The sequence below is a fragment of the Mycteria americana genome, chromosome 3 (genome assembly GCF_035582795.1).
Source record: "Mycteria americana isolate JAX WOST 10 ecotype Jacksonville Zoo and Gardens chromosome 3, USCA_MyAme_1.0, whole genome shotgun sequence".
Classification (NCBI taxonomy): Eukaryota; Metazoa; Chordata; class Aves; order Ciconiiformes; family Ciconiidae; genus Mycteria; species Mycteria americana.
In genome coordinates this window covers 73,389,916-73,413,112 of record NC_134367.1, presented here as the reverse complement: position 1 = coordinate 73,413,112, position 23,197 = coordinate 73,389,916, and the positions used below count along the sequence as shown (strand labels likewise).

General features: G+C 46.8%; 1 protein-coding gene and 1 long non-coding RNA gene across 2 annotated transcripts; one reads left to right on the top strand and one right to left on the bottom strand.

The window, feature by feature from the left end:
• Positions 1-471: 471 nt before the first annotated feature.
• Positions 472-7,499, top strand: LOC142408469 (uncharacterized). Its single transcript, XR_012775297.1, has 3 exons — positions 472-734; positions 928-1,427; positions 6,651-7,499. It is a non-coding gene; the product is annotated as an uncharacterized LOC142408469 (long non-coding RNA).
• A 1,934-nt stretch (positions 7,500-9,433) lies between these two features.
• Positions 9,434-19,963, bottom strand: ZC3H12D (zinc finger CCCH-type containing 12D). Its single transcript, XM_075499022.1, has 5 exons — positions 19,581-19,963; positions 14,372-14,511; positions 13,108-13,342; positions 11,221-11,327; positions 9,434-10,510 (listed from the first exon to the last, which is right to left on the bottom strand). Exons 1-5 carry the CDS (start codon positions 19,961-19,963, stop codon positions 9,468-9,470), a joined length of 1,908 nt encoding a protein of 635 aa, XP_075355137.1. The 3' UTR covers positions 9,434-9,467.
• Between the last annotated feature and the right edge of the window lie 3,234 nt (positions 19,964-23,197).

The following is a 23,197-nucleotide window of genomic DNA, read 5'->3' as shown; positions in this document are numbered from 1 at the left end:
GACAGGGAATGGCTAATCTCAGCATTGCCCACCGTTTGGTCACGGCTGCCACTTTCTAACTAGTGTGGAAGGGCTTCTAATCCTGAGGCCAAAAGGAAGATGTTATCAAGTGTTGATTATATTAATTTTTTTTCTGAATTTTGATTGTATGACTAGCCACGTCTCAGAAAGGTGACACAGCTCATTTCACAGTGCAATTGGATTCTGCTATTACTACCATAACCTTTTTTTTTTATCTTTAAGAGCAAAAGCATTTAACTGCAAATTTATAAAAGACCAACAAGTAAAACACACCAGTGAAGAAGTTATGGACAAAGGCCTGAGGTAGGTGGCATAAACTGGATTGCTCAGAGGCTTCTTTTGTCTGTCATTAGTCATCTGTCAGCAACTCCTGTGTGATTCTCTAAAGCAACAACCATCGCTCATGTTTGAAAGAGTTGTTTTCTGCGGTCTTCTCCACCCTCAAACCCTGCCGTATTGTATTTAGCTACAAATCAGCTCTGTACCTGCAGTTTCTCTTGCCTGCTTCTGGATATTTTTCATTTGGTGGTTTGAGAGGGTGCCTGCCAGCTGTCAGGACACAGGCGCGGTTAGTTCTCTCTGCGTATCCTCAAGCAGTAACGCCAGCCAGTGTGCTCGCTGACCTTTTCCAGATGTTGTTTCATCAGCCTCCGATATCGGGGCTGATGGAGTTTCCCTTCCCTGCCTTTTTAGCCCTTCCCAGTCTGGAGCAGGTAAGCCTGGTGCAGCGTTGTGAGGGGTTATACCATGGTGTGGTCGCAGAGAGCTCCAAAACGGTGTATTTTGTCGTTCTCTCTTGACTTTCCTGCTAGCGTGTGAGATGGTGCAGGGCTTGATGTAATGCACACGAGCTGCTGAGTCAACCCCGAGCCGGCAATGTTTTATTGTACTCTTAACTCCATATAGAGATGTCTGGTCCCTGAGCAGGCAGGAGAGGAGCCGGTGTTTCCTGCTTCGTTCAGAATCACGTCAAGGCCAGCCCATGGGAACCTTTGCTTTCAGCTGTGCGCAGATTCAGCGCAGATTACCCTGCGCTTTGGATGCTGCGTACTGAGGAGCAGCGTTTCCAGGCAGGGCCACAGCAGCACCCCAGGGGATGTGCGAGCGAAACCCTGCGTGCAGCCTGGGTTGTGGGTCCTTTCGGGTCCCAGCTCTGCGTCGGTGCGATGTAACCTGACTTTGTGCAGGGGACTTATACATCATAGCATCGTCTGTGTCCTCTAGAAGATTTGCTCTGGAGGTTTCCCAGTGGATTTAATACACTCTATGACTCGGTAGTTTTTCAACTTAACTGTTTTAAGAAATCAGTTATAATTGAGGCATATTTGTTTCTGATTCCTCTTGCGGTCTTTGCTTTGGAAAGACTCTGCATGGAAATCTCTTGAGGGCAATTTTACTAAAAATATGTAAGTGTAAAAGTTTCCTGCTAATTAGATGTGTGCAAAAAGGATGAGGGTGTTTTTTGTTTTTACAGGTTCTTGCACGTACGATAAAGTCTAGAAAGCACGTGTAACTTTTGTAATACTATTACTAATGACTGTGGTGCAATTCTGCTTTGAAATGGGACAGAAACTGCATTTTCCAGAACATAAGAAAGGCTGCATTTGGAGCTCTGCTGGGTACCACAGATGCAGTATTTCAAGCAGGCCTGAATAAATGAAAGCAAGGATGGCACAGCGTTGGGAATCTGCTGCTGGCCTGTGGGCAAATACAGGCTCCGTCAAGAGGCTCAGAAAATCCTGCCTTCAAGCCAGCGTTGCTGCTGCGCCAGGGATGCGATAGCAGGACCCGAGGCGGTTATTTGTGCCTCTGGCAAGGAGCTTAGAAACAAGGCTGCAAGCAGGTTTCAGATAGCCGGGAGCTCAAGCTTGTATGTGTCGTGTTGCACATCCAGCCTCCGCCTGGCTAGCGGGGAGTTTTATTTTCAGTTTTACGAAGATGTGGGTACACAACCCAGCTACCTGGCCTTGGGCAATTGTACAGCTGTGGTGACCCTGCTCCCCAAAAATGCAGGGAAAGAAGGTGTAAAAGGAAGGCAGTAGGAAACTGGCATTTTGAATTGCTCTGGAGAAGCTTTCTTTTCTTTTTCCCCCGCAATGCTGCCTTACAGTTGCATGCCTGGAATACTTAGCATATATCTGCCTAACTCTTGATTGACACATATGCAAGAGAATAAACTTAATTAGTTAAAATCCCCTGTGTTCAGATTGACCAATAATGTCCAAAGTACACCTGGAAAGACTTTAGAGATAATGTTTGTAAGGCAATGCTCTCTGGACTCGAAGAGAAAGCGTTTTTCCAATTAATTTCTGTCTAAGGGTTGGCTGTGATACTTATCCAATTGGCAAACCCAGTTTCAGATTTCAGCTTTAAAATATAATTGGCAGCTCAGCAAATTCATAAAATTGATCCCCATTCACACTTATTTTTGGCTTGCGTTAAGAATGTGCCAACCTGGAACTCTAAACTTAACCCCGAGTGACTTTCCCAGGGCTGCTGCCCTGAAAGGGAAGCCTGGCAGCAGCGCCTGGGCCCCAGCCAAGATAAATCCTGAGCTGCTGATGTCAGGGCAGCTGTAGCTTGAACCACAGGTGAGGGGAGAATAAAATGGTGGAATAAAGGGTGGATTTTGTAAAATGCCCCCTTTCTGAAACCCGTTATTCAAGTGACCCCACGTTTGGCTCTCCCTCCTCCGCATCTGACACCGTGCAGCAGCTTCTAAGACCGTCTGAGCCGCCTTGCACGCTTTTAGGGCCGCCTGAACACAAAACACATGCTAAAGTTAAGACGCAGCATAAACGCCTAGCAATGCAGCGTGTCTCGGCTCCACGCACGAAGCAGCAGCTAGCAGAAGGCAGCGGAATCGGTTCAGCCGGTGTGAGCGGTTCTGTTCGACGTAGGGATGAAGGGCACGCAACCCCTGCTGCGGGACGGATGCGAGGGATGGGACTGGCTTGTGGAAGTCAGCCCTGGAGCAGCAACTCCTGTTTCTAGTGCTACCACATTGACACCTTGTGGTGGACTCGGCCATCGTGTTTTTTAAAAATACACTATTGGTGTATGTCTTACAGATGCCAATTGCTAGGCATTTCCTAGAGGCATTCCACTTGGCTGTTTATACTTTTTCTTTCAACAACTCTACTCCAGCTCCCTTGGACAAATACAAATATTAGAAACCAAAGAGCAAAGTGCAGAGGCTGACCTAAAAGAGTGTCTCCCAAATACCATCCCTGGTTGCATATGCAATATCATGAAGGATGAACACAAGTAACCTCTGGAGAGTGTTTTTCTCTACTTTTCTACTCACCTAGAACTTGGATTCTCTGTCCCTTTTTTCTATATTATGATATTTTGACTTCAGCTTAAAGTGACAAATGCTTTTTTTTTTTTTTTTCCTCTTCTGCAAGGCTTAAATATGACCTATATAACTTAAGAAAGATGCTCTAAAGGTTTAAAAATATTCCATCTGCTTCTTTAAATGAAGCCAGGGCTCCAAATCCACCACATGGCATATGTTACATTATGAGCAAAAGGATATTCAGATGCTGAAGTTCTTCTCTGAGAATGTTTCCCTGCTGGAAATAACATTTTTACAAGCTTCTGTATTCCCTTCAGTCTCTTCCTAACAGGACCTCCTGTGGGGAGAACTCGGTATTTCTCATTCCGATGATAGTTTTGAGTAACATTTATAATTGTCTGCCAATGGCTGTGTATTTTTTGGCAATAACAAATGATAGCCAAGTTTGCTTCCCAGCTAAAATCTCTTTAGCACTGCTTTTGGAGCAGTGGTTGGCTGGACTGCAGCCTTTGCCAGCCTAGCATGGCATTTATGCCTTCAGTTTCCCTAGAGCTGCAGAATCTGGTTTTATTTATGAAGTGCATTTTGCCATTTACCATTTCAAGTGGTAAAAGCCATCACGTTCCTCTGCGCTTCTCCTGCTACCCCCCTTAGCAAGTGCTGGTTGCTCTTTAGTCCTGTTAGGCTGTTCTCATCTATCTGCAGCCCTTCTGGTGACAATGGGAAGAGAACGTTATTCCCATAGTAAAACCAGGTCTAATCTGGAAACCAAATTGCCAGATGGTGATGGTGTCTTTGTCTTGTCCTCGTGTTCAGGGCTGTAGTTCATTCAGTTACTATAGTTGATACCGCTTCTTATTTAGCAGTTTCCTCCGTTGTTTGGAGTCTCTGCAGTACGGATATTAAATTCAGCAAGCTGACGATCGCAGGAGAGAGCTGGACCCTGCTTTGCTCAGTGTTACAAGTATGCGGATGGATGGCAGCCACCCTTTTGAATCTTACTGTGCACGGCAGTACCTTTCCAAGGTTTATCATACCTTATGTAATATACAATACTTGCTTCTACCAGCTCTACATCTCTTTTTAATCTTATTTAATACCTCTTTTGTCTTCTATGAGAAAAAATTATTTCAGTTTATCTAGATTGACTGTTTTTATGCCATCCATGTTTTGCTGCCTGCTTCTAGTTTATGGTTTTATTCTGCCATTCAGCATCCTAATGCCCATTTGTCCTCTATATGAAACCAGTGGTGTTAGTAACTCCCTCAAATGTACTGTTTTGATGGTGGTAGCTGGAGGATAAATGTTGCTTTTACAGTAGCATTTAAGGTAGTTAAGAGTGCATGGTGGCTGAGTTTCTGCTAGCATCCCATTTGATCCTTAGAGAAGAGAAAGCTCTACGAAGTCGGCGCAAGCTCGCGTGAACGTAACTTTGCCTCTGTTTCCTTACCCAAACAACTTTTGCTAGGAAGACTGCTTTAAGGCGGGAGGGGAAACAGCCTGAGCATATCAGGTCTCTGCCAGGCTAAAGGTATCCACATCAAGGTTTTAACAACAACCACCACCACCAAAACCAAACAATATAAAAGAAAAGAAGAAAAAAAAAAAAGAAAGAAGAAACTCCCCCAAAACCCTTCAGCTGGAGGGCAGGGGTGAAGGGGGAGGTAGGACGCTATCTGGGCTTGAGCAGGAGGAATACCCGGCACAGCAAGGGTGAGGTGAGTGCCCAGGGTGGGGAGGGAGCAGGGAAGAGAAGGGAGCACAACACGAGAGTTTGGGGGGGGGGGGGGGGGGGTGGTTTCTGCAGAGGTGGAAGGAGGGGGGTGGGACAGGGAAGCGTTTTGTAAGTTGCGAGCCACTCTGTAAAGGGCTGTGGAAAGCTCTGGAAATTCTGAGCCTAGCAAGAACAGGAGGGAAAAACTAGGGAAGCTGAGGAAGCTGTGTGACACAGGGGAAAGCCAAAGAGGAGGAGCTGGCGGTGCAGTTACGATGAGCAATTCTGATGCCACCATTCATCGGCAGAGGCACGTCGTCCAATTCCCTTACTGCGTTCCAAGGCCTGCCAGCCCTGCATGCGTTGTCCTCGCTTTCTGTGTTGCCACCTTGTGTCTGCTGTCCCCACAACTCGCTCTGTTCACAGCTTTGCTCCATGTGTATTTTGATTGTATTTGCCAAGTCAGCACATCAGTGCATCTTACTAAAGAGTTCCTCCGAGCCTGCTGCAAGACTTCAAGGCAGTGAGCCCAACTCGGGGTGGAGAAGGGACACGGCTAAAACGCTATAAAAATCCCTTCACTATCGATTGCAAGTCATAGCGCTTTCTTAATAATGCTAATGACAAGTGGTGCTGTAATATTAAACTGTTCTTCTCAAGAGTTCAAAGCGTCCCAGTCCCACCAGCACAGGGGAGGTAAATACTGCAGTGGCCTTGTATGTATGCGAGTGAATGCAGAGCAGACGTACCCTGAGGCAGAGGAGCAAAGGGCTTACGGTGGCAGAGTGAATGAGTTACAGCTCCAGGAGTAAAACTGAGATGTTCTGACTCCTGGCTTGGGGAAAGTCCATGCAAAAGGTGAATGATAATATCTGAGTTGTTGTCTTGAAGATACGCACGTAAAGTATCCATGTCCAACATAGGAGTGAGTCTGTTAGACTTTCACCAGAGGCTTTGGGGTTTTTTTTTTGACTTGCAGAGGTGGCCTGTCACACTTTGGTGAAGTACAGGGCTTGCTTGTTCTTCCCTCATAGCAATCCAACATTTTTAAGGAGAGAAGCTGCGAAACCTGTCTTGTCCTATTTAGTCGTTTGTGATTAGTTCAAATGTTTGCTTATAAATTGTGCCAGCTCTTATGGGAAGTGAGTTAAAATATTAGCAAAATTTTTCAGAATAATTGGCAAATACAAGTGTTTGATACAGAGCAAGATTATTATCTACTTCACAGACCGCCTTATTGCATTAATTTTTATGGTATCTAAGCTCACCTTAGTAGTAGACTTGTCATCAATGTTCAGTGAGGGAGAAATTTGTATATTTAAGAAGAGGTGGGAGGAAGGCACTGTGAGCTGCCCAGGACTGCATCGGGTGCAGAGGAGCACCCTCCCTCCCCCTTTTCATACTGAGGAGCTGTTACAGGGGTGACTTCCACCCAAGACTTTTCAGTGCAATATTTGTATCTAGTTTCCCTAGCCCCTCACAAAGGAGGGTGTCTGTGGCTTCCTAACTTTTTGGGAAAGGGTGAGAGTAGAGAAGGGAAGAGGAGTCTCTTTTATGACTTCTTAAATTATTTTTTAATCTTAAAATGACTTTGGCAACTCTGTAAATCTCCCTTAGGAAAGCAGCCCGTCTCCTGGAGGATTGCTCCCACTGCTTCAGTCCTCTTCTGAAAGAGTCTTGACAACCAAAAAGCAAAGAATATCAAGGGCTTTCCAAGCCTGTTGGGATTTATGGATTCATTTTCAACTTGGCAGGAAGAGCTGGACTCGAATGCATCTCCGCAGAGATACCAAATAGCAACAGCCTCCTACCCTGCCTGTGCAAAAGCTGCCTGCTCCTTTCTGTAAGCAGCCCCTTCCCTTACCTCAGGAGCTGACAAAGCCAAAAAGAAATCCTCCTGCCTTGGAAAGTGCAAAAGGCTCTGCAGCAGAGAGTCCCGAGTCCCAGACGCTTGTGCTGTGGTGAAATAACGAAACAGTCTGTGCTTTCTGTGGGCTCGTGGCCAGCGGCAGAGTTCCTCCCAAGCAGGCAGTGACACAGCACTGCTGCTGAGCTGCCCTTCGAACAAAAGCTCCATGAGAAAAAACCCTCTGGTGAGCAGAAGAGCCAAGAGAAATCCAGTTCTGTTGAGTGCCAAAGTCTGATTTATTTTCTCAGACACTTTCTCAGCAGAATGCGCATTCTATGTATTTATTTTGCTGAAAGATTCCCTAGTAAATAAGACAGAAATGAAAGAAAAATAAGTTATTACACATCAAGAGAGGGTTTTGAACAACCACCAAATTCCTGTGCATCCTCAAAGGAGAATGAGAAAAGCTTATGCACGTCTCCAGCAAGCCGAGGGCACTATGTAAAGGCAGCGTGCCAATTTTCCTATAGATTTTAAATGCTTTCTGTATTGAAATATGTAACGTACGCTCCAGACATAAAAATAAATGTTGACATGTACGGTTATATCCTGCTCCGTTTCTGTGTGTATATTTTCTGAATGCTGTCATTTGGGACTTGCTCTGTTTCAGTATGTGGAAGGTATTTTTCCACTCCACACCGCACTTTCTCTGCGAGTGTGTATGTGTGTACAGCAGGAGTTAGGAAAGCTCTGGTACAGGTTTTTAGGCAAGCCAGTGAGCCTGGCCTTGCGTAGGCACAATATAGGCGTTTAATCCATGAAATGTTTCAGGTCGCTTCAATGCGTTAAGTGCGGTGCGTGGCACCTTTCAGCACAACTAACAATGGCTGTAGAACTCAAGTACTTTTTTCAAAGCATTTCACAGGGCATTTATTCCATAGTTTTGTTTTAATGTCATTTCTAATCTTTATGTAATATGCAGTGGATATATTTATAAGCTGTTCTGGTGATCCAGTTATAATAATATATATTATGGCTATAATTAGTGGAAAATTCATGACATATGGAAAAAACTATCATGTTCTGTGAAAATAAATCATATCTCCAAACTCCAAATCAGAATTTCTCGGAGCCAACCACATGGCCATAAGGGATCGAACTGATACAGGATACTTATTTCCTGAAGACTCTTTAACCACCCCCACCACCAAAAAAAATCTGCTGGCAGTTTCCAGAGGGAAACAGGTCCAACTATTACCACTTCCAAAATGCATCATGTGATAATGACACTAAAGGTAAATTACTACTCCGTAGTCACCTTTTTTGAAAGCAAGAGAATTCAGAGTTGTCAGTAAGGGCCATGTTTAATTCCTGCCTGGGACCAACATCATCAATTGCACTTCAGAGAAGAACCTTAGACATACTGCGTGTTGGACTTGATGAAGTATCAGTGCTAAGAGGAATGGAAAAAAACCAAAAAACACAAAAAAAGTCCCCGACATTATTCAGAGCATAAAGTGCTCTAGATGACCATTTTATAATGTGTTAAAGCATTTTTAAAACGTCATATTGACATACTTAAACTTCAGTATAATGCCAAAAACTTTCAGGATCAACCTTAATATTTGAATTATAACCTGAAGAATTCAGTGGAATAATGCAGCGATTAGCAGCTTGACAGCTTACTGAACTTCAAACATGTCCCAACAGCACACAGTTTAGATGTCTGTAATCATAAATCAGCTGTATAATTGCATTAGGGGACCACATTTGGTAATTAAGGGTTAAGTCAACAATAGTTTTGTTCTTTGATACAACAGAGACACTTCAAAGCTTCCCCCCCTGCCTCGGTATCATCTGTGTTAATTAAAAAATGAAGAAACAACCCCAAACCCTCAGTCCCCATCAGGACTTATATTGAAGATGACATCCCTCAGTTGACTTATATTGTGCGTGATCCCTGAGAAATGTACCTGCTGCTATCTTCAAGTCCTCTGGAGTATCTCTACCACCTCTGCTAGTGATTCTGTGGGTTCACAGCATTGGTTTATAAACACAAGATGTGTCTTTGAAAGCTAGAAGGCAATAATATGGCCCTGAAGATGCCTTCTAGCAGAGAGCAGAGGTCAGGTGAATAGGGCAAATTACTTTTATGTGCTAGCTGAGCAAGTAGTCACGGGGGGTCTATGGAGCCTGTTACTGGGACCCATGGAGATGGAGCACGGTTCTTTTACGGTAGTTGAACAGGAGGTTAAGACTTTAAAAACAAACACGTCTAGTGTTTCAAGGCGTTAATGAAGATCTATGCCATCTTGAAACCAGTCACCAGTGAGGTTCAAATGCTGACGCCCAGTTACCCTGAGCCCTCCCCTTCACTTCCATGGGAGGTGAAAGAGATCCCTCTGCAGTGAACAGCAGCCTTTGCCTTGACCTGACGCCCCATGCAACACAGCTGGTTGATGCTTAGACTTGTGTTCCTGGAACAGCTATAACCCTTGCCATAAGGCCCTTTAATAACACTTCATTAAGCCTCAGCTTTGTGCCGCAGGACTTGTGCTTGTTGGGAAAGGTTTGATCTGGAGGCTTCACAAGTTTCTGTGTCTTTGAATCAGTAAAGTCAAGCTAGCAATATCGTTGATATCGGGGTACAAAGCCATGACGTGGTTCACCTCGCCGTAAGGGAAAAGGGAGCACAGCTCCCTGTGTACGTTTGCTTGCTGGGCAGAAGGTGGCCTTGCAGCTGGGGTGGGCCAGTAGTCACCATAAGAGGCATCAGGGTAAGCATGGGCTTTCTGGAAGAAGCCCAACCCGTTGCTGGAGTCTAACAGAAAGGGCTGCCGGGGGGGCTGTCTGGGGAAACGGTGCTGCTGCTGCAGCTGATGCTCACTGTACAAGCGAAGCGGGTCAGGGGGAAGAGCTGCAGCCTGCGGTAAAACATGGTGCTGAGTCTCCAGGACCTGTTTGTGCCGAGCACCATCAGGGACGTAGCGGCTCCTCTGACCCATCCCGTGCACGCTGCAGCACTCCGGAGGCCAGCTGGGGTCTGGGCGCATCCCGGCCCGCGCAGGCGGGAGCACCATTTGCTGGAAAGGGCATCCCGGTGGGCAGGCGCGGTCCAAGCTGTGGGGGTGATGAAGCGAGTACGGGTTGTGCCCGAGGTCACCGCAGTGATGAGGGCTGTCCGTCACCTCTCTGTCCTGAGCGGTACGTATGGACCGCTTGTAACCGTACGTGTCGGCACTGATGGACAGCGCTGACATCTCCTCCAGGAGCGGCTGGTCTCCCAGCGGCTCTGGCTGTAGCAACCGCTGGTCCAGCCCCAGGTCAGCACCGCGGCTGCCAGCCCAGGCGCCGGACGGCTGCTCACGGCAGCTTCCCCGGGGCCACCCTGGGTAGCAGGAAGCCCCTGCGCGGCCGCCGGCTTCTCGCAGCGTTTCCGTGCAGGCGTCAGGCGGTGCAGGCTCTCCCCCGGTCCTGCACGGCGAGCGATTGCGCTGCTCCTCCTCTTTCCCCAGGCTTAACGGGACCTTTATTTTGGCCCTGAGCTCATCAGCAACTGAGAGCTGAGCTTGATGTGGTCTCTCTGGGTGGTAAAATTTGCATTTGTTGCCATAGGTGCATTTTTTACCTGAAAGAATCAAAAATCAAACAGGAGGTTGTCGCTAGCACCCATGTCGATTAACGTACTCATCGCTTCTCCCCCGTGCTGTGCATTTGCACGGGTGGGGTGAGGACAAACAGCAAAGAGGGGAAGTGCGCTTGCCCAATTCAGTACTTTTGACCCCAGATTTAAATATTGCTGACCTAAATAGCAGGGTGAAGCAGCAGGGAAAGGAAGTTTCTGCTATTTTGGAAGTGTCTGAAATTCATTTATGTTCCGGTTCCTGCACTTGGTAGGCTGGGAGACCTGCTACTACAAAGGGTTGCTTTAAAAAATGGTATAGAGATTTACCTCTGAGAAACCTCCCCATTACTGGAAAGCTGGTTTTGGCGGGGAGAGCATTTGGATGGCCTTTCCCGTGTGCTGTAAAGGAAGTCCACCCTGCAATGTGAAAAGCGCGTGCAGGCTGGGGGTCAGCGTGGCCACGGTGCCTGGTCTGGGTGCTGCGTGCAGGCGAGGATGGAGGAGCCAGAAACAGCCGCTGCCTTTGCTGAGGCTGAAGCCACTTAAGCGGGAGGGGAGAAAAGCATCCCCCTGGCCAAAACCTCTACCGCACAAAGCACCGAGTAGGACAGCACGTGGCAACGGCGCTTGCCCGTAGCCAAAGGAAAGTGCCGCTAGGAAGCAAGGGGCAGGAGGAAGAGGGCTGGCAGTTCACAGCACGGAGAGAAACCCACCGTAGGGGCAAGGCTGCCATTTTGGTTCGGGAAGTGCTGGCTGTTTGCTGAGGAAGTTACTAAGAGTGGGTCCGTGCCGGCCTAACGGATCATCAGGAGGCATAAACCTGAAAAAGGAAAAAGTCACAGGGGTAACAAGCCCTACCTCGAGCTTCTGGAGCTAAAATGCCGTCACCGCTTGTGGCACAAGCTTAGGGCAGAAAATCCTCGTGATCCTTTTGTAGCCTGGCCTTCAGGAGTCAGGCTGCGCTACGAGACACGGTGCCTTCCTGCCTGCCAAGCCGATACTTCTGCTTCAGGTAGCTGGTTTTTCCTGATAACTTAAAACAACTGGGAACACACGGCAGCTTGGCCGGCCAGCAGCCCCAGCCATTACAGCGTCGCTTCCTTTTTCTCTGAAGCAGCAGCAAACTCTTCTGTGGTCCCAGCACTGAGAGCGAGCCTCACCAGCAGCTCCCTTCCACAGCACACTCGCTTTTCTCTTACTAAATACTTGTAGGAGAATGAGGTTTAAAAAGCCAGCGGTTAATTCAGAGCTACAGCTGACCCTGCACCTGGTGCGATAAACAAGCCCAGCCTTTGTCGGGGCTTCAGTAAAGGCTTACTGCTACAAGGCCTGCAAAAATGCTCAGATAAAACTGTTTATTCTTCTATGCCAGCACGTGAATGTGGTGCTTCAGGAAGAAAGCTAATTAGCATCTCTGGGGTTGTTTGCAAATGAATCTGCACTGCACCCACCCGTGGAACAACTCTCTGTCAGATGAAGGGAGTTGCGGGTGGGAGGGGAAGGGAATTTGTTCATCTGCACCCACCCGTACACCACCAGGGATTTGTTCATCTGCATAACGGGGCTGAAAGCTCCAACTTTGGGCTGCGGTTTTTGAGAGGTTCCCAAAGCTGTGCAAGAAGGTCCTGCTGAAACTATTCAAAAGAGCTTCAGAGTAGCAGCTAGACTTTCTGAGGGAAGGGTTCTGAAAAGATCTGGCAATCCCTATGAAATAGGAAGGAAAGTATCATATAAATATTTGTAACCCGTTAGTAACTAGGGAAGAAGCCTGGTGGTAGGTGGAGATAATGGACTGGAGCTTTGAGAAATACCGGATGCTGATGTTCAGCGACTGCATTTCTGTGAACAACGTCACAGGGAAACCGAAACCCCTGCCAAGGACTTCCATCCAGTTTTGGTGGTGGGTGGCCAAGTCTCCATCCTGACCCACGGAGAGTGCTGCTGTGTGGGGCGGCTTCTCCGCTCGCACTCGTCCATGCACGCCGGATGCCTCCCCGGGCACTTCCCCAGCCAGACTGACTGCTGACAAACGCCTCTGCTAGTAGGAAACTCGGGCAAGGTTAGTGCATACAGACTGAGGAGCATATAGCTCAGCCTCATAGGCACGGTGCGAGTGCCTAAATGAAAACCTTCCCCAATGGGGATAGCTAAGGGGCCAGAGAGACCAGCTTCTCGTCCCTCTTCTAGAAAGTTATGATTAGGAAATCATAGGAAAAAGGGCTGTCCTGCCTTGTAGGGGAATTAAAAATACTGCCAGATAGCCAGCCTCCTCTCACCGGTCTAATTATGTTATCCTGCTATGAAATAGAAATGGAAAGATACCAGGCCTTGGGTTAACACCCCAGTTTGGATTGGAAAGAAGCAAAGATGGTCACTAACGTTGCCTTTCAAATAGAGAAGTTCATTGAAGAGTGCCTGGGAGGTTTAAGACCAAAGCTGAGGGAGCAGGAACTAAAGAAATGAGATAAGAGAAGTTGCAGTAAATTCCCTTTAGAAAAAGGCTCACGTCCGCTGCTACCGGTGGGAGGTGCGTTGATATTGGAGCTGACTTGGCCCATAATGTTTAAGTTAAAGATTGGTCAACAACAGCTGTCTCTTACCTGTTACTGACAAAAGAGTACATGAGTAGTCGCTGCTCAATAAACCATTTCCACTCGGGGTTTTCATTCTGGAGATCCCGGTAATGGTCATTGGAAACAATTACTCCGTCTTTCTCATAAGCAACTTTCACTATATAGCGATCATCGTAGCAAACTACCCTCTTGCCTTTCACCTTCCGCGATGGGGTGTACACAAGGATCGATTGCTTTTCAAGCACCTCAAGAATGTGCTGATCTGGTGGGGTGGTTGGCAGAAATAGAAGGGGGAAAAATAAAAATAAAAAAAAGAATCAATTAATAATGACCAACTCTCAGTCATGTGCTGGAAACCTACATGAATCTAAAGGTGTTCCAGCACTTCAGGCAACTTAAAGCAGCGTGATTTTCAGATGCACTGATATCTGGTGGTTATTTGGCAACTTGAAAATTAGGTCTTTCACAAAAGCATCTAATCTTAAAATTTGAGATACCTTTTTAAATTTTTAAGTCTTATCCATAGAAGGATGGCTTGAATTCTACACCAGAGACAGGTTGAACCCCTGTAGTTCCCTTTTTACCCCACTAGATGCTAGAAGGCTCATAACCAGCCCTGGTATGAGTGTTACTGGGAGATAAAATGTGCCTGATAAAATAAACAAACAAACAAACAAAATTCTGCTGCTGCCCTTGAGGACGCTCTGGCTTCTTGTCATTCCTGCTACACAGAGAGGCAGATCCCCAGCCGCCTCACCTGCAGCTGCAGATGCCAGGCTGCTGGCACAAATCTGGCAGATCTGTTTCCCTACAGACTAAACCTTGCGGTGCTCCACAGACTTCAGATGGTGCCTTTCCTTCTCCTGGAAGAGGAACCCATGTAGCTCGTGTATCAGGGTAACAGGCTGACAGATACTAGTCAGGCAGTAGGGAATGCTTTGGATACTGCCGCCTGTGGATAACGTGAATCGATGTCGTTGTCTCCTGGCTGTCCTTAAAAGCTCTGCAGACTTGTTACGAGCTGACAAACTCACTCTTTTTTTCACTCGGCTGGCAGCAACTTGTGCTTCTAAAGCAGAAGGCTCAAAGCAGTGTAACAAAGCCTTGTATGCAGTTTTAGCTGCTAGCCAGGAGCGTGCGGCAACAAATTAATGACTAATTTAAGTGATGGAAACCTGATGCACAACTTGCACTGTTCTTGACTTTACAGGGCAAAACCGTACTGGACTCTTCACACGCCCTGCCTCCTGCACCTAATGGTTGCCAAACGATGCCTAGGACGGTGACCTACCTGCGATTGGACTGTCTTGTCGAGGGGGCTCCTTTCTCCAGAGTGGAACAAAAACCTTGATGTACGTGTGCCCCCTTTCTCGAAACCAATCCACTGCCAGCTGGATCCCCCAGCAGGAGAATACCTCTTTGTTTCCGTGACTATAAAAAAAAAGGAGGAGGATGGTGAGTCAAAGCTTTCAAGAAGCTTGGAGTTCTCTTTAACTGAGCCAGTAATGAAAGGGCAAAACAAACAGCTTTTGTGTCATTCACCAGTTTCCAAGAAAACAACCTGGCAGGGTGTCGCGGTTGGACAGATCCAAACACGTCCTCCAGCAGAACCAGAAACTTGTTCTCTGCAGCAGTTTGGATACTTAAAACCAGATGTATCCTATCCCCCATTTCTATGACCTGCCTGCTACCCAAGCCTGTTGCTTCCATCTGTATCTGGATGGACTTGGGTCCTAAAGTACCATCAAGACCTTAGGCTGTGTCAGACCCTTCACATGCCTTGTCTGATAATGGCTTGAGGAGTGAGAGTTTCTTCCAGCCCAAGCAGAAATCCACGAGGCTCTCCTATGAGAAATAAAATGTGGTAACAGTGACATTAGGGATTTTAAATCTGAGGCAGCTGCAAGTGTGATCGCAGGTCATTCTGCTGCTGACCTCTTTTGGAAACAGGTGTCAAACTATGAGGGAAGGAAAACTGTAAGAGTCAGGATGGGAAATACACAGAACCTAACCCAGGACACCAAAAAAGGGACAAGACCCCAGTGGAGATGGCCACAGGCACTTCAGGCCCATCTTTATCTTGCCCTAGGTGGTGGATTTTGTCTTCATTGCACAGAGAGGTAGGAAAGCCCTAGGACAGGCGCTGCAGAGGATGCAGGCAAGGTGGGTTCTGGAGAGTTATCAGTATTTAGAGCAAGACACAGAAAACAACCTCAAGAAAAGCAACTAGGGGTAATATCCTTCCTAAGTTTCTCCCCCCCCCCCAAATTGAAAGTTCTTACTGCTTGTCATTCTTGTGCTGGACTACAGATATTTTAATATTTAGCTATTTTAGTATATCTAAAATTTGACTACAGTCAGCGCAGCGCACATGTAAAGGAAGGTAATTTGTTAACTACGTCTGCACAAGGAAACAAAAATAAACTCTACACAAAGTCCTAAAATGGATAAGTGCCCTTGCAGTATCTCCAGAAACCTCGTCCTTGTACTTCGAGCTTTCTGGGTAATATCACCACAGCCTCACTCAGGCTTTCACCTCTGCAAAACGTACTTGTAAATCACTCTTTTGGTTACTACACCTACCTGCAGTGACAGCCCAGTTGAGGGTGATGCTGCAGTCTTAAATGCCTCTCTCCCCACCATCCCCCAGGAATTCAAGTCTACCAAGGTTCCGCCTATATCAGCCTCATAATCAAAGCTCCATCTTACACCTAATAAAAATTTCAGTGCTGAAATGGTGACCACAAATGAAAAATAGTGTAGTTTGGAGGAAGAAACCCAGTTGTTCATTAATAGCTACCCAGGCAATAGGAAGTCTTAAAAAAACCCCCACACCAATAATAAATGGTCTGAAGTCCTCGATGCATCTAATCTCCATTCCAGAGCAACTGTTTTGTTTGGGTTTAAAGGATAGGATCTACCCAGGTTAGGTATAAAGTCACCTGGACACGTGAATTGGACGCGCAGGTGACTTTTTCAGATAACTGCCTTTAAAAGGAAGTCTAGGTACACCTTTAATGCCATGACTCAAAGTTCAACAACAGCCTGCTTTAATATTGGCTCCTTATATAAATAACCTTGTCAGCTTTAGGAAAGTAATTCTAGCTGTACCCCCAGTGCAGAAGGTAACGCACTCAAGCACAAGTGATTCGGCCGAAAGGACAAGCGGAACGAGCGAGAAGAGGCACCTGGAATGGTTTCTCAGCGTTATCACTTAATCCAGTTGCTGCTAGGTTGCTACAGCCAAACCTGGGGAACGCGTACCTAAAATAGTATGTACGCGCATGGTGCGCTGCGGTGGCAACGCAACTGAGCACCAGCGTCTGCCGCGCAACGGAGCAGGGGCTTTAAAAATTCACGTTCTCCCTGAGCGGTGAGTTTGTGTTGGCTGACAACAGATTGGCTCCTGTCAGCCACCTTTCCCACACAGCCCCGTAGCCCGTGGACCACAACTGACCTGTCGTAACTCAGGCCCATCTCCCTCCCTCCTGCCAGCAACAGGGTACGTTGCACGTGGGCCACAGACCAGCAGGGCCCATCTCTCAGAAACTGGAGCAGCAATTTGGCCTCGCTGTGACTCCGGCAATTAATCCATAATTAGCATGCAGTGGTTCATTTCTAAATTGCGCAATTCTAAGCCCTTTGAGATGAAGTTTAGTCAAAACAACTCCTTTTGAAAACTGCAAATGGCCCCGTCTCCACCTGGTTGTGACACAGCGTCAGCCACAGCCTTGGCAGAAGGGAGAGCCTGACGCAGGGCTCCGCTGGCCTAGGAAAACGCCTCTGTACCTATCATAGCTTAAAAACTAGGTGTAAGTGCAAGCACTAGACTAGATAGCCTCTTCGGTGTGCAGTGAATAGGGGTATGACCGTTCCCTCTTCATATTAACACAACTCCATTTATTTTTTTCCACTAGCCTTGCTAAACCGTCCTGCCCGCTTCCCATGGATAGGCTGGCAGATGGCGAAGTTTTTCATTACATCTCATGGAAACACAAAATGAACTGAGGCACTTGACTAGTGAGGCTGGCTGAAGGCAAGGTTATTTTCCATTCAGTTTCTATGGATAGGCTGATTGATGATTGGAGACCACCACCTCACTCACTCGCTTTATTACCTTGGGGCATATACATCCTTTTCATAACCTTGCAGCCCGCAAGGGGCCCTCAACGCCAATTCTGAAATGCTCCAGAAACACCAATGCTCAAGATGCTTTTCTCCACACAGGCAACTGCCTCTCCAAGCTTCAAATTTTTGACAGCTTCATCCCTAAGCTGTTGCTTCTCCTCCACTGTTATGGTTGTTGGTGTTGATGGTGATGAAGTTTTCCCAGCAAGGAAACCTTACATCCCTTTTCCCTGATTTCTGCAAACAGTCCTTCTTTGACAGCAGCAAACCAGACAAATTGAAACGAGGATACCGAAAGCACTCACCAAGCCCATCCCATTAGCCAAAGTAAATGCCATTCAGCACCGCTTTGGAAAGGCATCCAGGAGAGGAAAGCAGCTCCTCCCAGGCTGCTTCAGTTCAGTCAAACTGAACTGACAAGCTCGAGAGTGTTCTCCACCAACCAAGTAGTCTTTATCGAGACAGAGGTTGGGGATGTCTGAGAAGAGCTGTAAAACCTTTTCCTTTCTGAAACTCAAAAGTACTTCACATTCCTCTAATTCCTTTTAGGTGAAAGACGAGGAACCCACAGCAGAACACCAGCCTCCAATAATCTGGCAGGCAAACATCTCTCGGACTCACATTTTGGAAATTATTCTACAAAAGGATTTAAATTTTACATGCCAGAAGCACGTCTGGCTTCTTGAAAACCCATTTAGGTGGGCATGTGGTCTAGGAAAGCAATACAACATGCTAGCTCAAGCCATTATTTGCTGCACGTACCTGCGATGACATTTGTTTTAAATAATCTCTTTCTAGCAGGCTCCTGTACATGGGCTGGCACAGCGGGATGATCTCGGAGCTTTCGCAGAGTACTCCAGCTCAAAACATGCACCATCTCATTAGCCACCAACCTACTCTGGGCCTCCTGCTCAGTGGCAAGGGTGCATCTTCTGCCATCTCGCAAACAATGCTGTTCTCTGCCTTGTCCACCTCTGCCTGCTCTAAAAAAGCCCGGGTAAATTGGTGAGGACAAGGCTGTGCCAGGAGAAGGAAGCTCATGGCCAGTCGGGGTAGTATTGTCCCCGACACAATGCAAGGGTGGGTGCTCAGGTCAGCTGCTCTGCCTGAGTGGGTGCTCATTCCTTTTGCAGAGAGGCAAGAAGGACACCCTAAGGAGAGTCTAGGGTGAAAATGCAAATGGGGGCAGGAAAGCCAACACCTGGCTACCGAGCTCATGGCCCAGCCAAGGCTGAGCGGCTTTGCTCTGCTGTGTGTTTCTCAGTCCTCGTTGGCTGCCCTGACCGAGGAGCCCCTGGTTTTCGGCTGGGATTTCTCCCTTTATCCAGAAGATGGCATCATTTGCTTAGTCTCCAGTTGCTCTGGATGTGCTGGCCCCCTTTGCCCTCTAACCAGAGGGTAGGTGGTCTCATCTCACCTCACACCCGAGCTAACCGAAGGAGGAAGCCCTCCTCCGCCCTGTCCCAACCTGCAAGGATGGGCTTGGCCATGCTGAGCGGGAAGGGAAGCTAACAGGGAATACTGGTGGGTAGCCAGTGCGTCCTGGACTCGCGACCGCCAGGGCCTCTGGCCGTTTGTATTGCTCAGGTAAACAGAGGCCAACCCATGACTGTCTTCGGACTTCCCATCCACATGGCCGTGCCAGGCTCCCCATCAATAAGAGTGCTTTCACAGTGTCAGGCACTGCTTAGGACATGTAATTGGCCAGGATGGGCTGCTATGACATTTCCCAGAAACAATTAATTAAGGAGGAAATGAGGCTATTCAGTACAAGTCAACTACCAATCCGCTGACTTTTCCGTAAAAATGAAGCCAAACCAAAACCCAACAAAAATACACAAGCTGGGAACATTGTTGGGGTTTGCTTGCAAGTCAAAACAGGTACAACTGTGATGTTGTTAGGAACCCCAGCCACCCGACTTTATTTTCCCTCTCCTTCTTAGGTTAGTTGGGCTGTTCTGTCTATCTGGTCACCAGGTTTTCCTGGAAACATCTCAGCATACAGATTTAGAAATCCTAGGTACCCATTTGAAAAGGCATGTAAACATCAATGGTGAACTGAAAGGGAGAGAGAGAGATGCTGAATCATACTGCCATCAACAGTAGTGGTTAGCTAGCTGGTCGCTTATGAAAGGTCAAAACGCAGAGTGAGCCAGTGATTGCATTTGGCGTGCATATTTATGGGCATAGAGACAGCAGGTCCCCAGAAGCTGTGCCTCAGCCATAGAGCGGGAATAAGCAGTGGTTCATACATTCTACATCAAATACATCAATGCACCTCTCACCTGAAGAAAAAACACACTTCAAGCCATCAGCTTTAAAACTCAAAAGCTTCAGAGGAAGAGAGATCCCTTTTAGGAAACAGAGCTTACCTCATTGCAACATTGCTGCCATCGATCACAATAGGTCTCAAATGATCAGAAGAATCACTTTCGTCTTCTCCAAGCCACTTCGACCCTGGTGAAGTGCTACATGAGCCACGGGCAACAAGTTTTAGCGGGGAAGGCTGAGCCTGGCTCTCCAGAGCTTGAGGTTTGCTCCCCATCCGAATCAGCTCTTTCAGCACATCATCCTCCAGGGCCTCTTGGCCCAGGCTCTCCAGCACTTTGCAGATGTCCTGCTTACCATAGCCCAGCTTGCAGAAAAAATCCAGCTTGCTCTGGTGCACTTCCACCCCTGCTGTAGAAACTTTTCTGGAGCGTGGTAGCACTGGCTTGCGAGAAAGTGAACTGGCCAGTTCCATCTTCGCAGGCATTTACATTCCTTTAAACCCAGTGCTCCTGTCTTCCCAGCCTCTTCCAACAGGTATCAGCTTTAGGTGGGGGGAAGAGTAGAAACAACAAAATTCAAGCGTTAAGGAAGAACGTGCAATCTCAGTTATTCGCCTAGTGCACAGCAAAGAGACTATCTGATCAGCTGGCGTCTCTCTGAAGAGACTGTCCGGTCTTCTCTCAGCATTAAAGCATTTTTCTGGTCCACTCTTATTTATAAAAGCACCGGAGTGTCCCATGCAATGTTTGTCACTCTCCAGGCGTTATGTCAGACAGGTGTCATCCTACTTCATGAGCTATGGAAACCTGCCTGTACACAGACACTCTGTATGCGTAAGTTTGTTCTTGGGACTTATCTCACAGGAAGTGATATAAAGCACGGTGTAACCGGGGATTTTCAATTTGCTCAGTGTGGTTTGTGAGCCACAGATAAAAATCTGACGAATATTGTTGGATGAGCTCAGATGCCATGGCAACTTAACAAGTATAGCAAATTTCAGCGAGTGATTTAAGGAAATGTGTTGTTTGCAAAGTAGCTGGGAACTCTGAACTTTTTTTTATAGTTTTTTGTCTTTCCTAGTATGTGTCTGTGTATACACAGACATACTTTATGAAATTCTGTCACTCGTCTGTTCTGATGATGCCTGACTTACTCTTTTCCTGTTATTTGCTATTTCAGTGAGAGCTTTTACATTCAGAGAAGTGGCTTGTTTTTTGAAAGCTGTCGGGGCAGTGGTTGGAAGCAGGCAATCTGAAAAGTGGTTTCAATTTCACTTATATTTATTGTCAAGAGAAACCGGTAATTCCGAAATGAGTGTGCAGAAGTAGCAGAAAGCTACTTCAAGCTTCTCCAGAACTGCATTATTTACATTTCTGGTCTACCCAGTAAATGAAGGTGATGGGTAGCATACGCAGGCATGCCCAGAGCTGCTTCAGCCCAAGAAGTGTGACAAGAGCAGAACATACAGGGTGACTATTCATCCATCAAGCCAAACATCTTCCGTCACTGTTGGCATGCTTGCACCGAAGCTTCTCTCACCACATCTCTGCAATTATTGGTGCTGCCTGGATAAAAACTGTGACTGGATCATCTACCCACGTGAAGGACATAAGGACGGCGCTCTTCCCTTCACTAATTGCGGCCAGCAAATGACGCAGAATAAACTGACCAAACAACTACCTCCGTGATGAGCCCAGAGCCATAACCACATTGCAGCCACCCCTTCTCAGCCTGCCCTGCATGCCAGCGGCCCGCTGCCTGCTCCCTGCCCCGCAGTGGGCCACTCCAGGAGCTCAGAAGCCAAAACCATCTGGAGGAAGGCACAGAGGGACTGGAGACAGGGAGATGGGAGAGGAACATGAGTGCAGCTCCTCCCCAAGGCATTAAGAACTCCTTGGGCTATGGGGAAGAAATTCTCATTGGGTTCAGCTAATTTAAAACTGATTAGTTCAGCAGGAAAACCTGATAATTAGTTAATAACCCCATCTCATATAACTTTGACCTTTACTTTTCTATGTAGCCTTATAACTTTCAGGTATCCTTCTGTGGAAGAAAACTAGCACTCTGTTAAAAGTGACAAATAGCATCAGTAAAAAAAACACCTTAAGTATGTCATATACATAAGGGGAAAGCAGTTACCATGTGTATTTTTCCACCTAAACCAAAGCATTGCTTATTTTAGCCAGTGGGCTTGACTGTTTTCCCTCACAGTGCACTCCACAAGTGTAACTGTTTTTACATCTAATCCTTGTTTTTAATTCATGGACTGAAGATGAAAAGGAATTTGCCTGCTTTTTCGTTACTGAAATGATTTCTCAGCTTTGAAATAGCTACTCTCTGAACTGAAATCCATTGATGTACCTTTGTACAGGGGAATATAGGGGAAGCGGTCACAGCTGGGCTAGTGCTGTAGCCAGCCCTGCTTCCAGGTGTGCGGTCAGTGGCTCCGAACACTTAACATCTACTACTTGATTTTTTTTGATGTCTAGATTATTTTAATAAATTATTGTCAATGAAAAACTTTAGTTGCTATCTGTCCTCAGGTTGAAAAGAAAATATTTAATACATATTTTAATAGCCATCACTATTATTTTTTAAACCTGTACTTCTATCTATTCTCATGCTTATATATATATATATATATATATATATATATATATATATATATATATATATATATATCAGAGCATTTTTCCACATTAGCATCACGTTGTGTTGTGTGTATGTTTGTCCTGGATCTCATCAGAAAGTGGGTTCAATTGAATCCAGAATTTTACCAGACAGCTTTCCAGCTGCAGGAGGTGCAGAGGCCACGTCCGTCTTGCAGCGTACACCTCGCAGCCCCCATCCGCAGCAGCACACGCGAGCACGTGCTGGATGAAGGCTGCTCACCACATCCCTTTTCCAGCTCCATCCCAGGAAGCCCTGAGCCCCTGCTCCACGGCCGCACCCTTTGCATCCTGGCACGCAGAGGCAGCATTTTGCGAGGCTTGGTCCTTCGGCTTGGCGAGCTGGGGCAACGCCTGGGAAACGCTGAGCTCTGGGCTGCTGCCCGGGGTTGATAGGATGCAGTATCAGCCGTCACCATCAACATGCTAATTCTGCAAAGTTAACCACTGGATTTCTGCTGCAGTTTGGCCAAATATTAAAAATGAGTAAGATTGTGACTGCAGGGTTTTCACCACAGAGAGAACAAGTTTGAAACCCTGAGATAAAAGCCTTGGTCACAGCCAACACTGAGGTCACACTTCTAAAGAGAGAATTAAAGGATAGTAACATAAACCAGCTTAGACATTAGTAAACAGTCAGTAGCGTGCCCAAGTCCAACAGGTCAGTTTGGTGCTTATAACCAGCACAAAAACATATGACAAGAGGAGAAATTGTGCCTCACAGAGTCCAGCTTTTGCTATCGCAGACAAACAGGTTGTGAAATCCCATTTATAAACTTTATGACCTTCGTTTTCAAAGTACTTCGATTTCCTCCTGCCACTTTCTCCCCCCTCACCTCAGCAGACCCTGTTGGGAAGCTGCTCTTGTTTTCCCTCCACTGACAGCCAAAGTCTTCTCATTTCCTGACTAAATTTATCCACAGGTAGTTGTGTGCCCATCCTATGTTCTAGCTTAAAAAGCACCCCTCTCCGTCTGCGGTGTTGTGCCCCCTCTTGCACACCCACAAACATACATACAGGGACTGGCTTTAGTGACATTTCCAGAATTC